Raw genomic sequence first — 25,776 nt, 5'->3', positions numbered from 1 at the left:
GACAAAAATTAAAATTATTTTTTATACCATTTTTATTCTGTGAAATAAAAGTATAAAAACTTACAAACTGGAGAACATATCTAGACACAAAAAAGATGATACTTAAACAAAACATGTATACAAGAGTAGAGCAATATCTGCTCCCCTTTCTCCCCCATCAAAATACTTGCCTGCATTTCAGTGGGATTTTAGAAAACACTTGTCAATTTAGGGTTTTTTTAGGCTATTGGAGAATATCCATATATTTATATATTAAAGATAAAAATCAACAACCTGATTTTGAATGGTGAATAGACTGTCCATAGCAAAAGTGACTGTACAATGTGTGCCCTTTATTTGTTGCCTATTTTGCCAAACTGGAACTAAGAAAATGTAATACAAAGAACAGAGAGGATGCCACTCAAAGTTCCCCTTTAACCTGAAAACCAACCATGATATAATTTGGTCATTCTTCTATTTTGTTGTGTTATAAAATGATGCTAGTAATTAAAAAATAAGATCAGCTTCCCTTTCTCTTAATTTTCACATATTAATCAGGTGAATTCAGACAATTGCTTTGATTGTTTTTCTTTTTTTCTGTATCTCAAAAACAGGCTGAAAACTGTTACTCCCATAGGGAGTTGGGTACAAAGACTACTTTGTGGAGTTCTTCTAATTCACTTCCTTCAGGTTTTGAGCAATAATAAATTTCAACATTATTTGTTTCCGTTCAATGAGATATAAATAGTCATATGGTCGGTGTAATTTAAATACGCTTCTAAAAAGTGTATTTTTACTGATATTAAAAACCGTTCAGTTGTTCAAAAAAGTAATCAATTTGAAAAGGGTGCATGCGGTACATACATGTCTGAAGTATATACACTTGTGCACGCACACAGGCACACACATTATGCATATAAAATGATTGCCATCACATTATTACTGCTATTTTAATGAAATATGATCCTAAGCACATTTTGCTTAGTAGTTTGAGTGCCTTGGATAGGATCTACCGCCAACTCAACTATGCTTAGGATCATATTCTTATTCTTAGTGAATGGACATAATATCAGTGGACTGAGCTGATGTAAACATTTGTCAAAAATTGTGTAGGTTAAAAAAAATGGATTGCTTCTATTAAAGGAGTTTCTGAAATGACTAATAGGCATAACTATAGGTATTTCATTTAGTAATTCAATTTGCTTAACTAATCTTCCTCTAACAAGTAATCAGGTTTGAGAATAAACAATTGAAACTTGACCAAGAGTTTTCTTCTCACCTTCTCAGTGCATACAAGCATATAATTAAACAATCTTCCGAATTGTTTACAGTCCTGTCATTGAGCCGTTTATCACTGTAGCATAGTTTCCAAGATAAAGAATTACTCTTACATATTTTCTTTCTTATCATTAAAATTAATAGATATAATACCCTTTATTAACGTTAGGCTGGGAAAAGGGCCAGACTTCCTTTCATGTCAGTGAAGTTATGGTGGGGGGATGAGGGAGGAAGATAAGTTTAATAAAAAATATGAATAAACAAACATAACCTGTTGTTACAAAAAAACAAAACCCAAGTTTCACGATCAGTCTAACAATACTGCTTCCTGTTCTTTTTTGATAGAGTCTAAAACTGAATGATCACTCTCTGTAGTTTCAGCATCTCCACTTAGCAGAATGGATCTTTCCTCTTCTAAAGTAAAGACCGAGTTCTGACTTTGGCAAGAATGTTTGACAACTTCGCTAGGCGTGGAGAACGTCTTGTCACACAAGTTGCACTTATAGGGTTTGTTGGTCTGTACTAACATGTTGTCCATCTGGTTGCCTTCCTCAAATGTACAGAGCTCCAGAGTCTGCTTGTCCACCACAGTGTAGGTGTCCATGCTTTGGTTGAGACATACATGCCTAGCAGCTTGATTGGCCCGGCAGAAACTTTTGTCACAAGTACTGCACTTGAAAGGCTTGCCGGTATGTATATACATGTGCTCTCTCCAGTGGCTTTTCTGAATGAACTTGCGTCCACAAATGGAGCATTCATACTTCCGCCTTTTCACTTCTCTTTCTTGATCTGCTTGCTCCAAATTGTCAATATCAGCAATATCCGAGGGCGGGGGGGTTTCTGCTTGCTGCTGCCCATCAATTATGGGTGAATCTGAGACCTGCTGCAGCTCACTGTCACTGATCATTCCGGCTTCAGTCGCTTCCATAGCATCTTTTTCAGGAGCATTATTACACAGGGACAAGGGAATGCTACTTTCCCCGTGCTGGTTGGATGTGAAGGGCACTCCTGTGTGAATTTGGAGATGCTCACGCAAGCTACTTCGCAAATTGAAACGTCGACCACACAGGTGACAGGCATAGTATTTGGGAAAGCTTCCATTTTTTTTCATAATGCTTGGCTTGATATGCGCTATTGTGAGAGAGGCAGTTTGATCATCTGAGGAAGAGGCTTCCATGTTGGTTTCATCTCCAGGTGAAGGATGAGATGGAGCTGATACCAACTCAGGAGACAGTGAAGATTGCAGTGGGTCAGGGGGAGCTATATTTGTTGGGGGCACTTGAGGCAAACTTGGTGGTGGTATCTGGGATATTTGGGAGGGTTCATGCACCTGTTCTTGGTTCACTCTTGAGAGCTGGGACCGTGCTTCTCGCAAAGGCTTGTCAGGTGCTGTCACTGCCTTTGTGGGATTTCTTGCTTGATGATCTGCAATTTGAATACCGTATAATGATGATGCCAATGGGAAAACTTGCTCTGGGTGTGCAAAGTTTCCTTGGCTGGCAAGGCTGGCCTCCTGGATCAACGGGTATGCATGCAAGAATTTTATCCCTTGCTCGAGTCGAACAGGATCTATGAGCTGAGGTGCCATCTTTCCAGTGTACATTAAATGCAAGAGGTAACTGAAAATATCTGGTTGTATGTCAGCTGCCTTCAAGCGGACACATTCACTGCAAAAAAAGAAATTACACTATTAATGAAGAAAAAGGAGGGAAAAATATCTAAAGATGTATTATAGTATTTACTCAAGGCAGCAGTATATCCCCTATACATCAGGAATGATCAGACTTTACGGCTCAAAAAGTATAGGCTTTTCCACAGAAGTTTCCTCCCTCTGCATATTGCTTGCTGTCACTACATTTCTGCAGCCACTTAAATACAGGAATACTTTTGCAGCATCAACATTGGCAAACAATGAGGGAGATGGGCGGTTAAGTAATATGAAGTTGGTAGAGTGTTTGGGAGCTTCCCCCAGGTCTTCCAACAGAGGATCACATGCAATTTGTGAGGCATCCATCCATTTAATACATACTGATAAGGAAGTTGCAGGTAGTCCTCAACTTATGACCATAACTGAGCCCACAATTTGAGTTGTGAGTTGTATTGGTCATAAAGTGTGTCACCATGTGACCAGACCAGATTTTATGATTTGGGCAGTGTTAGCCTGAACCCATTGTTGGTTATGGGGCGGGTTTTGCCAGAAGTTGGAATTAAATGCCAATCTCCGGGAAAATCAGTCATGTGACCACACAGCACTGCAAACAGCAATAAATGGGGCTGGTTGCTACATGCCCAAAATGCAGCCACTTGATACAGCGGGGGCTCCTGGATATCAGAACTTCAAATCCAGGTCTTGGGAGTCCATTGTAATTTCGAATAGTCGCTAAGCAACTGGCCATTAGTCAAGGACTACCTGCAAGTCTCACTAACCTCAGTGGTTTTCTTCTGAGTAATTAGGCATAGGAAGGTTCTACAATTTTAAAGGTAATCACTTAAAGAATATTGTTTATTTATGGCAATACTTGTTTATAATACAACTTAGGGCTGCTTTTGCGGTCCCTTCAGATCTCAATGTGAAGGAATAAAAGACAATTTGTACAAAGTCGGTTTTAAAGAAATAACGTAACTCATACTGATTTTAAATAAATGTTATTTGGTTCAGGAAATACAAATGAATACAGTAGTTTATAGTACCACATAAATACTTAAGCATCAAAAATGAAACACAAAACTTTCTATATTTTGACAATTGGGATTTATTTTTGCCACTTTACATGATTGCTTAGGAATCAGCTGAGGTGTTCCATTCTCAGAATATATCCATGTACTACTTAAACTCTTGTGTCTGTAATCTTTAACTGGGTAAAAGAGTAGGGCAAAACTTTTTGAGCCAAGGTATCTCAAATTGGCTAACTTACAGAATGTGTTCAAAATCTTGGACTGATGACTCACATGAAATTGAATTTTGGAAATTTTATAAAACATTTTATGACATACAAATTATCACAAAGCATTTTGGCATAATACAAAATATCATAAAATATTTTATGGTCAATCCCTAATGTTTTGACTGTGCTATCTTTTCTTTTATGTACACTGAGAGCATATGCACCAAGACAAATTCCCTGTGTGTCCAATCACACTTGGTCAATAAAAAATTCTATTCTCTTTCTCTTCTCTTCAGCTCAATTTGAGCTATTTTCAAGGCAGATACTTCTCTGAATATCTCACATACTTTTTGCATACATTAGAAGCACTGCCATTTGAAAGCACTGAGGAATCTGGCAAGAAAATATCTCTGAAACAGATTAGCTATTAAATGCCTTAATAATGAGGATCTGAGTTTCTACAGCCAATTTTTCAGCAAATTTATATTTAGCAGCAGAACCTATGCAGATATTGTAGAATCTATAACTTGATTTGCATGGACTATAGAAGTATGTTAACAGCTCATTTAAAAAATCAAACATTAATGACTTCTTGAAGAACTCAAAACTTTCAGTTGACAGGAATAAGCAAAGCAAATGGAACAGTTTCTTAATCTTCTAATAGTAAAGATTTAAGATGAAGAATACTGATCTATAAAAGAACAAAATGTACCATATAAATCTATTCAGCTTATCACAAATATTTGTAATCTCAACTGCTGTGAATAAAGACAATGATTAAATATTTTTTATATCCCATGCTTTTATTCCATTTCAGACAATGATTACTACTTAAAGTGATTCATAAGAAGTAAACCAAAAAGTAGACTAAGCCTCAGGTTTACTATTTAAGAGGATGAAATGCAGATGGCAAACAATTCAAGCCCATTTTGAAATCAGTATCCACCTCAGGCCACACTGATCTGCCCTTCCTAATTATCTTCTTTGAATAGCAATTCAGAGTCCTAAATTCTCTTGGCTGATTCCACATAGTGTTGCCTTTGAACACTCACTATCTGACTGGAAAGGACAAACAAAGCTTCTCATATGGCCAGTATAAAGAGAAAGCTAGGTTCTTCCTGGGATGGATGGGCAGGGACTACCCCTCATTAACCCTTGGTTTCCTGCTATTTAGGAAATTGTAATTTACACCAAAAGAACCTCTTCAGGATTACAGTGGCTGAACCTGGGTCATAAATCAGGTACCAATGAAGTTAGCAAGGCTTAAATTCTAATTGTCTTAAATGATGTGCAGGCTGCACTGCATGTTACTTATTGAGGTAGATAAAGTAACTCTATACTAACTTAATGTTTGACAATATATACAGTACCTGCTTTGATGAACAAACAACATCTTGAAGTAGTTTGAAAAAGAGGCAAGGACGGATTTGTGTGCCTTAAAGTACACATCACCAATAGCAACTGTGCAGTCACACAGGAAACCAAACTCCCTCTGAGCATTAAGCTGCTGTAGAAGAATAAGTCCATGGTTGGCCAAATCCATCTTTTAAAATCTGTAAAGTAGAAAATATTCATGAAAACATATTTCTTTCAAGATATGCCCCAAGAATGTGAATTTGGAAGGGCACAATTCACATGTATTTATCTGCTTTTTATAACCACCTACTTTTTTACCTATTGTGAATGAGCAAGAAACATATAAGCACTTAATAACCCAAACTGGGACTAGAATTTCCATCAGTAAACCCATGCTATTGGAGGGCCAATAGCTGCTCTGGTTGGGGGAGCCTCAGCAGCAGAGGCAGGAAGAAGAGGCAAAGATCAGCTGGAGATAGGAGGTGGCAGTGTAACTTTGATGCACAGGGGCCAAAGGGGCAAAGATGGTGGTGGCAGTTAAAGAAAGTGCATGTTGTGGTTGTAAATATGAATGAGCTGTCAAGCATTCAAATTTCAATCAATTGAGGACTATCTATAGAATTAAAATCAACAAAGGAAATAAAAGCAAAAATAGATAACATAATAATTAGCACAACAATGCTCATTACCTGTTTGCCAGCAATGTATCAATATATATTCCAGACAACTAAAAAAATCAAATTTATTTAAAGCCATCGCATTCATAATACTTCAGTTTGTAGACAGGTTGAAATACAAGAGTTAAAAACTTGAGAGCAAATAAATGAAGGTTTTGATTTGTGTTAGAATATACATGCATAGTTTTACAATATTAAAATATGTATATTTGGAAATGCTGCATAGGATCAAGAGAATTAAACCCAATGTGATTCTAAAAGTCTTGATCCTTCACAACATTTTGAAATATTTGGGAATATTTGTAGGAGTCCTGAGTATAGCTATATCTAAGTTCTACTCTCTCGATTAGTTTTTCAACTGTTTTTCTATTTAGTTTTATATTTTGTTTCTGTAATGAATGCTTTGCACAGCAAATTCAGTCAACTGTTCAGGAAAACTTGCAGCAAACGGGAAAAATGACTTAGATAAAAATCACAGCATTCATTTGAGGTTAAATTAAAAATAAAATCAAACACGTCTGTTTTCTGGACCTCACGTAAATTCATAATTTTCGAATTTATAGGCAGTATCTAACATTAAATAAAGGCGACAAGGATAATTGTGAGAGCATCACTGCTTCCCTGCCCAGAAAAAAAGCAAGAGTCCAGAAGAAGGGTGGGATCAAAATTCAAAAGCGTCTTCCGCCCCAGGAAAAAAGGCAGAACCTCTTCCGAGAGGCTTGGCCCTCCCTTTGGAGAGAGGAACTTCTCGCCAAGCGCCTGCAATAAAAGGCCACTCAGGAGGCAGCAAACCCTCGCAGACGCCAAGGGGGCGGGCAAACAGCAGCCTACAGCGGTGGAGGACCGCAAGCTTCCTTCAAAACCAACCCCCACCCCCTGCCCCTGCCGTGAATCACACTGTGACAACCCGCCGGCATTTTCTATTGGCTGCCTGAGGAGCAAAAGGGGCAAGGCAGCGAGGCCAAGCGCGCGCCACGGCCCCGCCTTCTCCCCTGCGCAGGCGACGCGAAGCCGCCGCGTGCGCGCACACGCAACGCACGGAGGCGGCGGGGCGGCGTACGGACGGCGGCGCGAGACGACGTAAGCAGCGCGAGCGAGCGAGCTGGGGCGCCTAGGCGCGCGAGAGACGGGAACCGCCGCTGTCGCCAGGGCCGCCTAGGCTGCTGAGGAGACGCAGACGGAGCCGCCCACCCTCACCCCCCCTCCTTTCCTCTCTCTCTCTCTCTGCCTCCCTCCCTCCCTTTCCCGCTCCGCGCGGCTGCCTCGGCGCCTGCCCCTCCCCCTTCCTGCTAGGCCGGGCTGCTGCCGCCGCGGGTGAGAGAAAAAAGGGAAAAGGCCGCTACCCAGCTCGGCGAGGGCGTTCAGGGCCAAGCCAAGCCCGGATCAGACCGGGCTCTGCCAGGGCAGGAGTTTCTTTAGCAGCCTTAACCGGGAGACCTCTCCGTCTCCTCCCCGAGGCAGCCGCCTCCACCGGCGCCATTTCGGGGTCTCGGCTGGGAAAGCCCCCCCCTCAGGGCCCGGAGAGCCTCCTGCCTTTCCTCCGGGTCTGAACCTGGCCTACTCGACCGCCAGTACAATGGTGGGAAAGGAGATGGCGGGGGTGGGGGGGGGAAGAGCAAGGGGCCTCGCCGCCGCCACGCGCCCCCTTCCCCGCTTTCCTTCCCGGCCACCCGCCCCTCTCCCGCGCCTTCTCGGAGGATGAGTATGTGTGTGAGGGAGGGGGATCAGGCGGCACTCACCTGGCTCGCGCTTTCGGGGAGGGGGGGGGCCCGCGGTCTCCGCCAGCCCAGCAGCAGCAGCAGCAGCAGCGCCAACAACGGAGTCAGCGCGGCGGCGGCGGCTTTTCCTGTCCGGTTACGTTAGGGTCACATGACCGAGAGCGGAGCAGAGAGGCTGTAGCGAGGAGCCCCCGCCGGGGAGAGACGGGGGGGGGAGGCGGCGACGAGCGCTGTGGCGGCAACAGCAGCAGGAGCCTCCCCTCCCCCGCTTTCCTCCTTCGCCGCCTGCTTGGCTGGCTTGGCTTCGCCTATTGGCGCGCGCCGCTTGCAGTGAGCGGGACGTAGGCCTCACCGGCTGGGCTGAGCCGAGCCGCCGCGGCCGCCTCGCTTTGGCGGCCGTAGTAGTACTTGCGGGGGCGACGGAAAGGGGCCCGTTCTGGGCGCTTTGGTTCTTTTAAAGCTTAGCCCCCCGTTCTCCCTATTAATTTTTTTTTTTTTTTCCTGCCTTCCGTTGCTCTGATACAGGTGGGAGAGAAGTGATGGCCAGAATTTAACTAAGGTGGACTTCGGTTAGAAAAGAAGGGAGAGGGATCATTTTAACCGTCTGCGGGTGGCCCTTAGCTTGATTTTGGCTCTTTATGACAACTTTAAAAAACGATTGGCATCCGAGTGTTTCTAAAGTGTGCATTTAAGTAGTTTAATACTAAATCCCACTTCTTGGTGCAGAGGTCAAATAACATGAATTTGAACTTAGTAAACTTATCTGAAGCTTATCTCTTTCAGCAGTACCTGACTTATGGTGAGAATAACATGGTCAAATAACATGAATTTGAACTTAGTAAACTTATCTGAAGCTTATCTCTTTCAGCAGTACCTGACTTATGGTGAGAAATCATTTTTTTTAGGAAGCTCAATACATTTATCTCCTGCTTTAGTGGGAAGAATAATATTCAATTAATAGGTTTAGATTTGTAAGTGCAGAATTGAATGCTTTTAGCTGGTGAACTTATTTCTTTGATGGATAGCAGTAATCCTGTAGCCTGAAATAAATAGTATTATTGTATGGTTACATAGTAGGAAATATGAAATACATAAAACTGCTGGAATTCAATTTATTAAAAACCTGAACCCTAAGCAAAGTGATAAGTTTGATGTGTTAATGGAGTGAACTGCACCAAAGTAAAAGAACTCTGAAATTAAAAATAATGTATGCAGTAGCAATTTTTATTAGGTTTTCTCAAGAAAGTCTCTCCTTTAGTTTAATAAGGTTCAATAATATGAATAGGATTGTGGTCCTGGAGTAGTTTGATGTCCTTTCCCAGAAGAAAAGTGGGGAATTTATTCCAAGCCTTTCTAAATCTCTGAACTTGCTTTGATTTCTGTCAGTTGCTTTCTGTTATTGTTTAAGCAGCTATTTCTGTTTTTTTCTAGGCTGTGGAGATCACACTTCATTTTTTGTTCTATTTACTTTACAGATATGTAATCGGGTCTTCCCTTTCATATTTAATTATATTGAAAGATTTGCATATGATTCTACACACACTGCTCAGAAATTAGTCCTTTTGAGTTTAGTAAGTTACAGTGAGGTTAGCATGTGTAAGAGTTAAGACTTAATTTCTTAGTAAACATTAACACAAACCTTATTGGTTTGTTTGTTTATCTGATCTGGATTTCCTGGTGGGAACCTGTAACTTTAAAGTTGGAAAAAGGTTCTCTTGAAAAAGTTGTATATATCCAATATTATGTGTTTAATTTTTGTTTCAGGTAGTTGTCTTTTATCAGTTACAAGCAAAGAACTAAAAAAAAAGAGGGAAGAATGAATTATTGAAATTTAGTCTCAGATTTACAGATCTACATGATTTTCCCTGGATCGGTACTACTGATTTCATTACAAATATAGAGGGTCTATGAAAGTTTAAATAATACTTCACTCTGACTTATGCACTGAGTTTTTAGTATTTTGTGTAATTAAGATTCAGATACGGGTAAAAATTTGTGTTTAGTTACAAATGTGTGTTTAAGCTTAATTTTTGGTTTACAGTTTTAACCTCTATTAACAGCTTTTTCCTAGCCCTCCATTTTCCATTTCAGTGTGGATCTTTCAGTTTAAAACAATATAAATAAAATACGTTACCAGAGCAAAATAATGACCAGAGCTAATTTCTCCAGGACAATAAAAACTTATATTACAATAATTAATCATATATTGCTTTTAGAGTGCATGAATCCAGTTTGGTGGTCTTGGTCTAGGAAAGGATATGGTGCAGTTAATGAAATGTACAGCTTAATTTATTAAGATCTCTGCTAATAAACTGGATTTTAGAATCACCATCTTATGCTTTGAAGAGTGCAAGCCATCTAAATCGGGTTGGATACTTTCTTTGCAAAGAAATCTACATAGCATTCCAAGGATTCAATTTCAGTTTACTGGCTCCCACAGACTCCATCATGGAAGTTCAGTGATTGATAATTGGATCCCAAATAAAATTTTATGTTAATACAAGAAGCAACCCAGTTTCTTAAAAGGGGCAATTGAAAGCTTTTGAAATAAGTTAGTAGTGGTAGATTTTATTTAGTGAAAGAAAAACCTTTGTATTGAAAAGTAGTACAGTAGTCAGACATGGATTACATGATCATCATCATCACCACAGTAGTTCTTGTCTAGTAACTGCCTGTTTGCAATTATGACAATGACGAAAAAGTATCCTTGCAACCAATCTTTGCATTTATGACCTTTGCAGGTCTGTAAAGCAAAGGAAAGCTGAAGTAAGATCATAAACACACTTGCAGTTTCACTTTACTTACTGTTGGTGCCAGTTACAGTCATTATAGGAGGACTACCTATATACCTCCAGGTGGTGCCATTGGTGTATCATTTGTATTGGTGATTCACTGAATTGCCTGGGTTTGTATAGTCCGAGCTATAAATTGGCCCAACATTTTAGCTTAGTGTGCTGTGTAAAACCAGTGATCTGATGAAAACTCATAGCTTTGTTCCCTGCTTGTGAGCATTTAAGCATAAACCAATGCTTATGAACTGTTGATCTAGTATAGTAAATCTACTGCTATATTACTAGCAGAGGACTGCATTTTAATTAGGATTAATATTTGTATGTAACATTAAACTTTTAGGTTTGCATTAAAATTTAAATCTGCATTAACAGTTAAATTTGAACAGTGATTTAAACTTTTTTAAACAGTGAGTTACATACTGCTCTTTTGTACTGAGTCATAAAATACCTTCCCGGATAAGTTTTTTACCTATCAAATGTAAAAATAAATCAGTATCTGAATTGCCTTTTATTGTGTGTTTTATCCAGGTTTATTGTAACTGTTTTATCCAGGTTTTGTGGGGAGCTCTTGCTATACTAAACATATACTATCTTTTGTAAACCAGGGTTGGCAGAACTGATTAGTATTTGTTGATCGAGGATTTCTGGCTCCTAATTGTTAAATAAAAACAAATCCTATCGGCAAGTTAGGTTATTGAAGAAAAGGAAGGGGAGGAAATATTTCTAGGCTGAAATGCATTAGGAGTGTTCTGCTCCTTAGTTCAAAGCTTGTACTATCTCAGTAATTGTTTACTCAGATGCTTGGTAAGGTGTTGGATTCCCTCCAATTAGCTGAGCAGTAAATAGTACAGTAGTTCATTTTTGAAGTGAAAGTTGCTTCCTAATAACGAGGCACTATACACTAGTTGCAAAAACTGATCTCATTAATTTAAATAAGGTTTTGGCTGGATTTGGACCTTTCTAATAAATTATAAGTATTCAAATTTAATCTCATTTTTGCCACTAATTATAATAGTATTTGCTTTTATTCTATTTGGGCATAAATGTGCTGTCCCCATGTATTTTTTGCCCATTTTCCAAAAGTGCTAATTTCAAATAACCAAATTTACATGCATATTTGTTAATTATGTAAACTAGCGAAATTCATTTTTCAGGAAAGGTATTGGAAATTTTTCCAGTGCAGAATTGAATAGGTAAATGATATTAGTGTGCTTCATTTTGTTCATATATTCAGTATAAGTATCTAATATTCTTAGTGCTTTTACTCTAAATAATAGAACATACAAATTGAAGGGGACTGTGAAGATCTCCTTATCCAATCGGCTGCCTGGAGCATGGATCCATTACTGCAGCATCCTGACAGATGGCAACCCAGCTGCTGTTTAAGTATTTTTCCTGAAGATTGACCACCTCCCCAGATAGTCTTTTCCATTGTTTATTTTTATCAGGATTTTTTCCCTTGCTGCCCAAAATTTATGGCCTTGTAATTTAACCCCATTGCTGCTTATCTTGTCTTCTGGAACAACTTTGAATAACACTGCCCCGAGTTTTGCATTATCACCCTTTATATACTTGGTAACTGCTGTTGTGTCTTTTAACAGTCACAGCCTGATCATACCCAACACTTCCAATTGTTTTTAGCAAGTTTTTCTTTCCAGGTCCATTATTTTTGAGCATTCTTCAGTTTGTTAATATGCTTCCTAAAATGCGCAAAGAACTGGGTGCCATACATTAACATGTTGTGTCTGCGCCCCCAGAGCCGGGCCCCCTACCAGAAAGTGATTTGGAAAGTGAGGGGGAAGGGCCATCAGGATTTACCTCTGGAGCATCAGCTTCCCTGGCTCAGCTCCAGGAGCCAGAGGCAGGCCAGGTGGAGGAGATAACGAGGCCTCCGTCCTCTGACTTCCCCCTCCCAGGCCACGCCTCCAGACCCGGCTGATGGCAATCAGGCCTGGCTGGACCCTAGGTTTTGTAGGCAGGAGAGGCGGGAACAACAGAAGCAGGGGTGGGCAGGCCTAGGAAGTGCTGAGTCATGGAGCCACACCCCACAGAGTATAAAGGCAGCACTGGCTGCTCTTCTGCTCCGTGACGAGCAAAAATTGAGCTGAACTATTTGACTCGGGGAGAAGTGAGCTGAGAACATTCAGCCTGGACTGCTGACTTCCTGGTTGCCTGGCAACTCCAAGATAAAAGGGAGACTTTGGCAGGCAGCTGCAGATCCCCTGCCAGGACTGATAGCAGCCGTGAACTCAATTACTGGCTCGTTTAGCCAGCTCGCGTGGCTGAGGCTGGGAGGGGACAGAACATAACGGGAGTCTCATCCGTGTTGCTATTGCCTGTGATTCATTTTTTAGTTTTTGTCCATGTATCACACGGTTCCATATTTGGATTGTAATGCTTCAAGCATTTAGATTTCACAACAGCGGTGTATGTTCAGTATGGTTTCTCCCATCCCATGGCTTTACATTTGATTTTTCTACTACTTTGATTTCCTATAATAGAGATACAGGATCATGTATTTGCTGTTGCAATTCATCTTGGCTGATTTGTTCCATTGTTCCAGCTTGACAAAATCCTTTTGAATCTTGATACTGTTCTGTATGGTGTTTACCAACCCCCAACTTTGTCATCTTCGAATTTGATAATCATTTTTAACGCCTCACGTTAAAACAGCACAGAGTTGAATAGAACCTCATGATATGTTTTAACATGTCCAGTTTGCTGTTCATTGATGTACATTTATTGAATATAGTCCTCAATTTACAACAGGTCATTTAGTGACCATTTAAAGTTGTAATGTACTGAAAAAAGTGACTTATGACCACGTTTTTCTCACTTAACTGTTGCAACATCCCAATGGTCACATGATCAAAATTCAGATGCTTGGCAACTGACTCACGATGGTTGCAGTATCCTGGGGTTATGTGATCATCTTTTGTAAGCTAACAAGTCAATGGGGAAGCCAGATTCATTTAACAACCATTTTACCAACGTAACTGCTGTGATTCATTTAACAATTGTGGCAAGAAAGATCATAAAATGGGGCAAACTCAATAAATGTCTCACTTGGCAACAGAAATTTTAGGTACAATTGTGGTCGTAAGTCAAGGATTACCAGAACAGTTCAACCAGTTCTGTATCCATGTAATATAGCATAGCATAGCCATCTTCTTTAGACTCGCAAGAGGAATATTATTGAATGCTTTTCTGAATTAAATCATTTCCAGTGTACTACTAAGGTCATACTGAAACAGCTGAGTTACGGAATCACAGTCAAGTTTGTGAAATGGGGCAGATGAGATCCTAAAAAGGTGTGTCACCACAAAACAACTGCTAATATTTAGAAAATGTAAAGGAAGGGTAATACTTAAGTTTCCAGTAGGGAAATGAAAGTAACTCTTCACTCCATTTTACATTTAAGAGGATGAGTCAGTGATTTTCTCAAATACATTCCATACAAACTAGTAACCTTACTATTAATTTTCACAAACTAGCTATACTAATTGTTGAGCTGCCAGAGATGAATATCAGCCAGTCTGTGAGGCTTTGCTAATGTTTTGTCCAGCATTATGTGATACTTCTGAATAAGATAATACTGTGTTATTTACAAATTGAAATGCATTCTGAAACAACTTGCTATATTTATGAAGATTGCATTTTTCAGACTTTATTTAACCCAACTGCAGCAGGATACTGTAGCAGAAACAAAGAGGCTTTTCTCTTTTCCTCATGCAATATTTAATAATCATTGTTTCTTGTTACCTTTGCAAAATTTGAATGCCACAAATTGTTAATGAAATTGTGTAAATAAAGGTAGCCCTCAACTTGTGACCCCAACATTTCTATTGCTTAGTGAGGCATTTAAGTGAATTTTGTCCCATTTTATGACTTTTCTTACCAGTTATTAAGTGAATCACTGCAGTTGTTAAAGTTAGTAAATGGCTATTAAGTGAATCTTCCTTCCCCATTAACTTTGCTTATCAGGTCACAAAAAGTGATCATATGCCTCTGGGATACTGCACCTGCCATAAATATGAGTCAGTTGCCAACCACCTGGACTTTGATCATGTGACCATTGAAATACTGCAATGGTCATAAGTGAAAAATGGTTGTAAGTCACTTTTTTCAGTGCTATTGTAACTTTGGTCACTAAATGAACTGTTGTAAGTCAAGGACTACCTGTATACTAAAGCAATGGAAAAGGTTTGACACAATTTTGATAAGAATGATGAATTGAATATCTGCTTCCCAGATTTATATACTTTTATTTCATTTCAACTGTTTAACAGTTTAAAGTGGGTTTAAAAGTTTGTGAACCCTTCTAAATTTAATATTTCTGCATAAATATGACCTCAATTAAACAAATGAATCAAAAACATTAGACTTGTTCTAATGTTTGATCCAAAAATACTTATTTGTGGATGAAAAAAGTGAACCTTTAATTTCAGTAATTGGTGTTGCTGAATATTAGGTGCAATCACTGGTATTAAACATTTCTGATAATAATTGATGAACCCTGCACGTTGGCTTGGAGGAATTTTAACTATTCTTCCTTATCAAACAGCTTCAACTCAAAAGATATTGGTGGGCTTCCCTGCTTGATGAACTGGTCTTTAGTTCCATAGCTGTTACTGTGGGATTCTTTGAGACTTCCTAGAATATTACATGCTTGGCTGTTGGTGTGACCTTGGTTGGTCAACTTCTCCTGGGAAGGATAACAGGTGCTGAATTGTCTCCATTTGTACACAGTCTACCTAACAGTGGACTCGGGGAATCCAAATTCTTTGGAAATAATTATGGTATGTAATATTTTCCAGCCTGGTGAGTATTAACTTTTTTGGAAGTCCCCAGAAATCTCTTGTTCAACTCATGACACTTTCATATACTATGCCTAAGATGGTGAACCTATGGCACATGTACCCAAAGTGGCATGTGAAACCATGTTGCCTGGCATGTGTGGCGTCACCCATTCCTCGGGTTTCTGGCACACATGTGCGTATGACGACCAGCTGGCCGGTGTGCATGTTCACGCAGGAAACTGGAAGACCTGGTCACACGCATGTGTGCACCGGAAACCAGAAGTTCATTTTCGGGGGTGTGCATTCCCCCTGGGCAGCTCCTTTTCTGGGTTGCGGCCCAGACGAGCCCACACTCCCTTTTCAGCACTCTGCAGAAAAGGTTCGCCATCACTGTACTATGCTGTGAAGACGGACTTTGATAAGAATACCCAGAATTTTGTTAGGCAAGACCTTATCATCTCATTGACTGAAATATCTGATTAATTTCCCCTTCAAAGGAACTAATAATCCGATAGGTTTGTATATTTTTTGTCACACACGTAGCTTTGGATCATGGTCAATACATGATCAAGTATATTGACTGCTTAATTGGACTCTCTAGTTTTAGGATGTGAATAGTATCACATTTTAGATCGTATTGATGTAAAAATATTAAAAATAGAAAAAGGTTCACAAATGTTTAAGCACCACTGTCTCAAGAATTGCAAGTATGCTATTACTGTATATAATGTGTGGTGTCATTGTTACTGAGGACATGTTAGAGAATTGATGCAAAGTTGAAAAAATTGAGAACTCATTCAAATGATAAAATGTACGTTCCTCACAAATACTTTGGGCTTTTTATTTTAAAAACAAAATTATGAACAGAGCTATCAGTATATTTTCTGTGTCCCATCATAAAATTTCAACAATAGGTTCAATTACAAAAATTCTTCCCATTTTCTAAAACTAAAAGGCAAACCTCTTTTAAAAACGTTAAAATTTGACAACTGTTATCATTCATGATACATTTTGGAAAGTTATTTGAGAACCAGATTCTGGGTACAAAGTTAAAGCTTTCATGAGTTTTCTGATGTATCTAGTTTCAGATTTGAGAGACCTTAATTTTGCTTCAAATAAATTAATGCATTTCTTACAATCATTTATTTTATTTCACAGCTTTTCAGTTGGTGTTCATACATCCATAATGGTTACTAAGGAAAATCTAAGGCAATACAGTCAAAAGAGATTGCTTTGATTAAACTTCTCTTGCTTCTTGAAGAAACTTGTCTGAATTTATAAAATCTTTGTGATTAAGCAGTTCCAAAGAAAATTACTGTTTTAGCTGAAGAGAATTTTTAATTTTCTTCCTTCATAAATGTACAATAAGGATTAGGTTTTCTACGCATTGGCTCCCCATATACATAATGGCATATTATATACATATTTTTCTTAATTCTATTGAATGTATTGTAAAAAAATGTACAGCTTATATACAGAAAAGTGCTTAATGTACATACTGTATATACCCTTTTCATGTAATGCAACAGATAATCTGCATCCATCAGAGAGAACCAGCCTCATAATGTTTTTACACTATGAATTCCACGAAAACAAAGTAACTGATGAAATATGAAATTAAATGCAGTGACTCTCCAACATTTTGTAGCAAATGTCCATAAATTTATCATGGCATTTGCTCACTTTCCAAAATGGACAAAGTTGAAGTCCAATAAACCTGTTGCTCAGATAGCGACTAGTCTTGTAAAATGTCTGTTGCAATGTACTCCTGGTATCAGAAAAACACTCTTCCGAGTTCAAACATGACCTGCAACATAAAACAGAATTTTGCTAGTTTACGTGCTTATTTGTCTGTTTTCTATTTATGGTGTCGCGCAAAGTGCTCTATGCCAAGGCATCAGGGATCAGTAACCTCCAAACCAGAAGCACAAGATTTGGGGAGTGGGAGGAGGGGAAGTGAGGGAAACCCCAAAACAGCAAAATGAATACTGAATTCTACACAGTGATCATGGAATAGGAATAAATGGGGACGGGCTATAGAAAAGAGAAGAGTTGTAAGATGCGTGGAGACCTGAACGAAGACACTTTTGCAAGTTTATTAAATTTAGATTTCTTTTCCCTGTATTGTTTTGAAATCCAGCCCTTCCAAACTTTTTAACTATTTGGCACCTTGGACAGGACTATTTAATTTATAATAGTAACCAGGGAATTTATTATTTATTAAATTTATGTGTCAGCAATCTCATGGTTTGAGGCGACTGGATGGTTTACAATGTAATAAAACATGACAGATTTCAAGTGGAGCAGCAATGGTGCCTTCTCTGTAACTGCACCAACCACTTCCAGCCTATGGCTTTTCCTTTGGGGTGCCTATGCCAGAAGAGAGACGGAAGATCTCTCTGATGGCAAGAAGTTCCAAAGTATGGGGGGTATGTGGCAAAAAAGGATAATCTCCTGGACTCCAACAGGCAAAATTCCTTGGCTAATGGGATCTGCAGTAGCCTCCTGCCAGGAGGAGGAGTGGGGTGATCCCATTGGGAAAAGATTTCTCAGATATCCTGGACCCATGCCATGGAGAGCTTTAAAGACTTTAAATAACCAATATCTTGAATTGGACCCGGAAGCACATCAGCATCCAATGCAACTTATGTTAACTCATGTTACATATGCCACTTAGAAGCTTCCAAAATTGCACTGCTACATTCTGGATCAATTGTAGATTCCAAATACTATTCAAAGATAGCCCCATGTACAATACATTGCAATAATCCAAATGACATACAAATGATTGAGGGCATGGCCTCACAATTCAGGAAAGGGCACAGTTTGTGCATACCACAAAGTTATGCAAAGGCTGTTCTAGCTGCAACAGACACCTGCTCTTTGAGCTAGAGTCCCAAGTATAGGAGAACTCTGTTGCACACCAGAGCTGTGTAGTAGTGCCACCTCCTCCAGAACAGATTTATTTGTTCTTCAGTAGCCGCCTTTGATGTCATTTGCTGCTAGGAAGGCCTGGATAGGCGAGATTTAGTTTTTCTATTATTCCCTTTTGTCTATCCACCTTGTCTGCCTGCATATGAAATTATTTTTGGGGGATGGGTAGTTATTCTTGCCTGTATTCAGAAATTGTACTTGCTAAAGGCTTTAATAATTAGTCTACTAGTTGAGTTTAGCATTAGGATAGGGATTTTCAGCTTTTTACCCCCCAGAGAGCAGCATTTAGCCTTTCAGTTGAACCAGAAACAAAAGATAAATGTTATTAATTAAACATAATTACTATGATTATTCCTCACGTATTCAATCCATTCTCATCCTTTCCCTTTGCATTATATATTTGGAGAAACTCAAGGCCATTGCTATGATTTGGGGTACTGCAGCATGAGTAAACTTCATACTCTCTAGTATGGATACAATATTATCCAGAAAGATTGTGAGCTTGGAGTGGTGACAGTGAGCGAATGACATGGGATGATAATATACTTAAAATCTAGTCACCAATTCAATAGAGTAGATATTCAGATATAACCTATAATCCTTGCTCCTACACAATGTTGAGACAAAACATTTACACAATGTTGAGACAAAATTAGGAAGAATTTCAAGACTGGAGGACAGAATTTTTAGGCCTTTGCTGAACAAGTAATATCTAATAAAGTATACATGACTCAAATGACAACGGAGGAGGAAGTTGCCATTGTATTTTTGATTGGGACTGTTTTGCATCATTGAATTCCTAAACAGTACTACTGGCGACACAAAGTGAAATAGGCAATAGAATATTCAATACATGTAAACAGTATGTAAAACATTAAATTACTGTTAAATCTTTGTTCAGCCTACATACCTTGCACAACTCATGGAATATACAAAGTGATCCAACATGCACTCTAATGAACTTATAAGTTGGTCTGATTTATATGGATATAAAATAAGGCTGTGAGTAAAGTAGCATAGTAAAATTGACAAGCTTTTGTACTAGCCTGATTTTTCTATTTTTTAAAAAAATTATGGAAACTATTTTAAAGTTATTTGGAAACTTGTCCCTTGACTAAGGAAACTGAATTTTTAAATACTCTTCAGTGAACTTGTCAACATTCTGCCTATGTTTTAGGAAACAATTTTAGTAAACCAACCTCTATTGTGATGAGTATTACTATCATCCATTCCAAGCGCAGAGCATGTTTTTCATTCAAATGATTTCTCATCAGATCTGTCAGTTCTGTGCACTGCTGGAGCTTTTCATTTACTACCTTCAGTAGTAAGGACAGAAAAGTTGATGTTTCAGAAAACCTTGAACAAACAATTCCTTAATATAAGTTACTTCCAGAGGTGAATTTATTGAAATCAAAAATAAGGAGAATTACATCACAATGTTTCTATAAACTGAATATATTAGAGTAGCTAAGACTGAGCACTCAGAACAATTCTTTATCTTGGAAGATGTGATTTTTCAACATTCATACAACAGATTGCAACATGTAGATCACTCACATAATCCCATGTTTTAATTTCCTTTCTCCACTTGCATGCATTTATAAACTTAAATAGAAATATCCTTGTCTTGAGTATTTCTTGTATCAAACTTAAGGAAATATTTAGGTGTCAGCCCTCATCACAATTGCCCTCTGAGGCATTTAGTTAAATTGTGTAAGATACCTATCGTAGCCTAGTATACTTCACCAAATAATAATTAACGTTTAAGTCTAGTTTAGCAAAACTCAGCTAACAATGCAATAGGGTTAAATATGCCCAAACCTTTAATAAAGTTAACAGCAGAGAATTTCAGCATAAAATTAGAAGCAAATCCTGAAATAAAACTGAATGTAAAACAGTTCAATTTGGCAGTGTGAATACGTATCTATTTTTATATATTCACATAGATTGCTTAATTGCAGCATTTTATGCCCGAAAAGTCATAGCTGAAGGTTCTCTATCATGGAACATAGGGGGGCAAAAAAGCTTCCTGTACTCTTTTACTTGCTGCCTGAAAAAAATTACTTAACTTAAAACAATTTTGAGATACATGGGGCAGAAATGTGTCAGATTTCACTATGAAATTATAGTTAAATGCAGAATCCTAAGGTAACTTTTATGTATCTTATCAGTTACCTTATGATTATTAGATTTCTACTAATACATATTCCATGCAGGCATTATGTATCTTGTGGGCCAGGCCATACTTGAATCTATACATAATGTGAATCCTATAAAAAGCCTTATTTTTTTAAAATCCATGGTTCCTCAAATGGAATTGTCAATTTCATCATTTTTTATTGGACTGCGAAGATTCTGTGAAGTTTTTAAAAAAAATTTTTTTTTATCCATGTACATTAATTTAAAGACAGTAGTGAGGTCATTTTCCTGAATCTCATTGTTCATACACAGGCACAACACTGTCATGGCAGCAATCACATCTTAGAAAACAAATTTATAATTTTTTTTATTTAATATCATTTCAAACAACTGGGCTATATCAAGGGCATCCAAAAACTACCTGTTCAATCTGTTACTAAATTAAAACATTTACTAACTAACCAGGGGTGAAATGCTCCCGGTTCTGACTGGATCTTGTGATCCGGAAGTGATCGTGGCCGGTGGTTTGGCGATCTGGTAGCGATCGCCGAACCACTGGCAACACCCACCTGGTTTTAACCAGGAAGTAATGTGTTTTTTTACCTTCTGCGCATGTGCGGAAGGTCTGCGCACGCATGTGACGCACATGGGCCATGTGGACTTCCAAGCTGGTAAGGAAGATAAGTAGATTTCAACCCTGATACTAACACTACTATAACATAGTCTAGAAACCGGTAAGAATATGTGGCATCTAGAGAAAGTTTAATGAATATTGTTACAGATTGCTATCCCAGTGAGCTGGTTCATTCTAAATAATGATGCTCTGTAAAGCTAAACTGATCCCTGCTATACTACTATACATCAAAAACATTTCAGAAACAATCAATATAATTACAAACAACCATGTGGCATCACTGTAGTACATAAATCAACCAAACCAAATCATGTTATGTAAAGAAATGACTTAGTAGCCCAAGAAGAAATGACAGGACTCATCTATAAAAAAGTTTAAGGACTGTAAAAGCTAGTATATAGGACTGGCAGGCAGAAGATAGCAGAGCGCATCCATGAACACTATTTAGCAACTGGAAGGTACAATGAAAACTCGCAGCACAGAAAGATTGAACTGTAATTTCAGCTGGAAAGCTGACCATCCTAGACCAAACTAAATCCAAAAAAACCTATGGAATGCCTAGAAGCTTAGTTTTCAGACAAGTTCATCCATTAAATAGACACAGAGATAAACTGCATTTACACACCTTTCAAACGAGACAATTAAAAAAGCTAAGAAAGAAACAAAAAGACCAGAACACATTCTCTCCAGCAACCTACACCCAAGTTAATCAGGGATTAACACCAGACAAAACAAGTAAAAAGCAATACTCTAGTTAAGGAACTACCAAAGAAAAAGTTACACTTCAACCAACACCAGGAAAGCAAGCTACTGTATATATAAAGAGGGCAAGCCCCATACTCAGCACTGATATTACTTTGTCAATAATGAAACATCTGCAAGCAAACAACCACGCTTAGAGAGCACCAATGACTCCACAGTTAAACCCTGACCTACTTATGTTCTCTTCTATTTAAAAGTGAGTTTTGTGGAAAGTAGTACTTTATGTTCACAAGTTCTTGATTTGATTTCTAAACATTTTTTTTTGTTACCATCTAAAAATCATCTTTTTCTAGGGGACACCAAGATACACTTCTGCAATATCCTCATAGCAATATATTGTACATATTTTAAGAAACGACATTCAAGTAATTTTTAGAGTCAACCATTAATCATAAAGTACTCTAGAAAAAGCAAAACAGCAGAGAATCCGTAAAAGCAAGTTTCTGTGTAAAACTTCACTTGCTAAATTGTTGGTGACAACTGTTCCTCCACCCGTCAGAATTACATGAATGTAAGAAAAAAGGTAAACTTGTCATAAAACCTCCCCGAAAGTTACAGAATGCATTGGTTATGTTTGCATACAACAATAAAGCTAAAATCTGGCTTATTCACAATAACATGTTGAAGCCCACTGCCTGATTGTGCCTAAACCATTCCTCCTGGTAGTGAGAATAGCTATACAAAATCACAAGAAAGAAGTGTCTCAGAACTAGCATTCTAGCTTGCTCTTCTGAATAATCCAGGAATATAGTTCATACACATTGCTAAACATTTTACAATTTTATTTTTTTATTTTATTTTATGCAAATAGAAAATAATATTTATAAATTGTTCCTAAATGAAATAGTGCAGCAGGCAAAATAACAGTGTTTGTTCAAAAACAATGCGGATAAAAACAGAAAAATAAGATTTATTAAGAGAAGCAGTTGTCTTTTAAAAAGTCCTCTAAAGCTTAGATAAAAATAGTAAAATAATACCTTAACTCTGCGATCAATACTGAGAAACCGATACATTTTATCATACAGTTGTTCAAGATGTTCTCTGTCCCAGTAGAAATCTGGGGTAATCAACAGATCAGAACTCAGATTTATATGATGCCTGAGGAATAAAAGATAAATTCTTATTTAAAAGTCAGTTAATGAATTGTATTTTGCATACTGCACTGTTATAAATTGAGGCAAACATGTACTCTTTGGACAAACACCCTTTATGTAGCAAAAAACTTTGTTATATTCTCACAGCTACAGAACTTATAGTTTTCAATCTCCAAGTAAATATTCTATTCTTTTAGAACCTGATTAAAGCTTTATATATAACATGTTAACACCTTTTATTTATTCTGATATATGTGTATTACTACAAACTTAGGCTATCAGGAGTTGAAGAAAATACAATTTATCAAGTTTACAATTTAATGGCATAAGCATTAAAAACTTTCAGTTTTTAATACATTTATATCATGAGTCACATCTCAACAAAACCCCTCACATAGTGATTTTTGCATCATTTCATGGGACATATGCTAATTATTCAAACAATCTTGACATTTCAACGGCATGTGACTTGGGCTTAGCTGTAATGAGTCTTTCCACTTATTTAAGACTGTTTCCTATTCTTTAGGTTTTTGCTCCTTACAAGGATTTGCATGTTCTCATAGTGAATTGAAGAGTAAATGTTACTTTTTGCTATAAACATAAAACATTTTAAAAGACTATGCTAGATTTATAGGTAGAAATATAAGTATCACTACAGGAAAAAAAACTACTAGTTTTAAAAAAATATACAATGGGATTAGTTTGAAGAAGGTTTATCTTTGTGCTGATAGTTATTATGGCACATAATCAAAAATAAGGACCTGGCAAATAAACCACATTTTAACAGGAAAATAAGAAGATGCTTATTGGTGTTAGATTGATACATGTAAGCTCTGGCTTCTGTTAAGCATTACTTAGTTCTGTTAAACGACAGAAGGACAATAGTCTAGATGCAGCAGAGAGAAATATAATTGTATCACTTTGGAAATACCATACATTTAAAAAGCGGATTATACATGGCAGTGTACTATATACATATATATGTGAATAATATCATGGTTTTTTTTGTTGTTGTTAAAGATTGCTTTTAAAACAGACTCTAAAATGCAATCTTTTTGCTTGTCTTAAATTCAGATACCTCAAGGCAAACAGTTCCCCAATTTTCTGCATAACATCAGCATGAGACAGTTTCAGTTTCTTTCTTAATTTAAGCATCTGTAAGAAGAATAAACCAGTAAGAACATCAATTCTTTTTTAGATGTACAATATTACCCACCCCAATCCCAACTGCATTCTTTACTTGAACTGACAGAAGCAATCCTGATGACAATTTTCATATAAAGTTTGGGAGGTGGGTTAGGCAGTCTTGCCATAGATGGTTTCTGATAACCCTATTGTCATGGCTGGAGAACTTCCTGACAAAATTTAGCTTTAAATTAAGATCCATCCTACAGGACAGAGAGATCAGTTAAAATGCTCCATTCACAAAGACTTATGTTATCTGATGAGTATCTCAGCATTCTACAAAAGTTTCCAGGAAACAATGAGGATGAATCCTCAAGTAGCTTTGCAACAAACTTTTATAGTAACTCAAAATCTATAGTAGTATCTATTTTGAAGGAATGTAAATCTGGCTTGGAAATGGGGACAGAGTGAGTCAACTGCTGAGCGGGACTTTTCCAAATAAGCTTGCTTTGATTTTGTTTCAGGTAAAACGGGGCAAAGAGAAATTTGGACAGGCTTGCAAGATTCAGTCATTCTATCTATAATAATCACTGCTGTGCCTGTTTCTTGATCCTGACTGCCCTAAAGGGTTGACACTATCCTAATAAATGCATTTAGAATGCTGCTGTGATAGGTTTGAATGGCACCTTAAGAACAGAATACTTCACACTAATATAAACACATTGTTCCAGGTCCAAATTCCTTGTCTTCTCCAGTTTAACGGAATTCTTTTCAGCCTGAGAATGTATACCACAAGGAAGTAATGGTTCACCCTATTGTTCTCTTGATCCTTGACGATCATGGCTAATTAGCCAACCAACCAAGGGAGAATTGTCCAGGTGCATAAATATTGAATGCATTTTATCCTAAATGGAAAATATCTTTTCCCAAGAGAAATCTTGCAGAGCATACAACGTTATTAGAAGTGCCCTTGAAAAAAGAATATTTTCCAAAACACAATGGTCTAAATCAAGCAGGAAGTGTGAGTCTGGGAGGACCTCCAGATTGTGCACTGGTTCTGTCTGGTGCAAACCAGCCCATGCAGAACCAAAAATGACAAATCCTCAGGATTTATTCTAGGTAATTAGATATTCTCTTATCATGTTCAATTCAAGTCCTTACATTTTCCTCTTCACTACCTGGGGAACACAACATTTTGCCATCTTCAACATACAACTGCTACACTGATTCTTTTTTCTTTTACTTTGAACATATCTAAATAACTTTCTTCTTTTCTTAGTATAATATGGCAACCAATCTAAATTTTAGTTTTCCTGGCACCTTCTCTAGAGTTCTGAACAGTCTATACTTTTTATTGATGGCCTATTCCTCTTTCTACTCCTATATTTAACTCTGTTACAGATATCCATTTTCTAACAAAAGGATCTACTTTAGAATATTCTATCATTTTCAAAAGGAGTAAGAAACAATACTAAGAGAAGTTAAGTTAATTTTTTGTATTTCAAATTTGCATGCAGGTTTTTCTTCTTGGCATCCTATATATTGAAACTTATTGATATGAGCATTCATAATAAACATGTCAATCTATATTCAAGCAAATAGTT

At 37.8% G+C, this 25,776-nt stretch overlaps 2 protein-coding genes and 1 long non-coding RNA gene across 7 annotated transcripts in view; 1 reads left to right on the top strand and 2 right to left on the bottom strand.

Moving 5' to 3' along the window:
- Positions 1-34: 34 nt before the first annotated feature.
- On the bottom strand, positions 35-8,846 carry ZBTB2 (zinc finger and BTB domain containing 2). 2 transcript variants are annotated; one of them, XM_058169484.1, is made up of 4 exons: positions 8,768-8,846; positions 7,915-8,682; positions 5,513-5,695; positions 35-2,924 (listed from the first exon to the last, which is right to left on the bottom strand). In XM_058169484.1, exons 3-4 carry the CDS (start codon positions 5,683-5,685, stop codon positions 1,565-1,567), a joined length of 1,533 nt encoding a protein of 510 aa, XP_058025467.1. In that variant the 5' UTR covers positions 5,686-5,695; positions 7,915-8,682; positions 8,768-8,846; the 3' UTR covers positions 35-1,564. The 2 variants fall into 2 exon arrangements, with proteins under 2 accessions (XP_058025467.1, XP_058025476.1); XM_058169493.1 differs by lacking the exons at positions 7,915-8,682; positions 8,768-8,846 and adding an exon at positions 6,188-6,323.
- Positions 8,680-17,320, top strand: LOC131191423 (uncharacterized). The gene is made up of 2 exons (XR_009153496.1): positions 8,680-8,777; positions 11,963-17,320. It is a non-coding gene; the product is annotated as an uncharacterized LOC131191423 (long non-coding RNA).
- Positions 16,613-25,776, bottom strand: part of RMND1 (required for meiotic nuclear division 1 homolog) — a 27,615-nt gene continuing 18,451 nt past the window's right edge. For 3 of the 4 annotated variants that reach the window (XM_058169512.1, XM_058169504.1, XM_058169521.1), the window contains 4 exons: positions 24,126-24,202; positions 22,931-23,051; positions 19,618-19,734; positions 16,613-17,291 (listed from right to left, as the gene is read on the bottom strand). In XM_058169512.1, coding sequence (XP_058025495.1) covers positions 17,259-17,291; positions 19,618-19,734; positions 22,931-23,051; positions 24,126-24,202 — 348 coding nt within the window. In that variant the 3' untranslated portion in view covers positions 16,613-17,258. Of the gene's footprint in view, positions 17,292-19,617; positions 19,775-22,930; positions 23,052-24,125; positions 24,203-25,776 lie in introns of all 4 variants that reach the window. The other variant, XR_009153495.1, reaches the window with a different exon arrangement.

This window comes from Ahaetulla prasina, chromosome 1, assembly GCF_028640845.1.
Source record: "Ahaetulla prasina isolate Xishuangbanna chromosome 1, ASM2864084v1, whole genome shotgun sequence".
NCBI lineage: Eukaryota > Metazoa > Chordata > Lepidosauria > Squamata > Colubridae > Ahaetulla > Ahaetulla prasina.
This window is presented reverse-complemented; position numbering and strand designations above follow the sequence as displayed.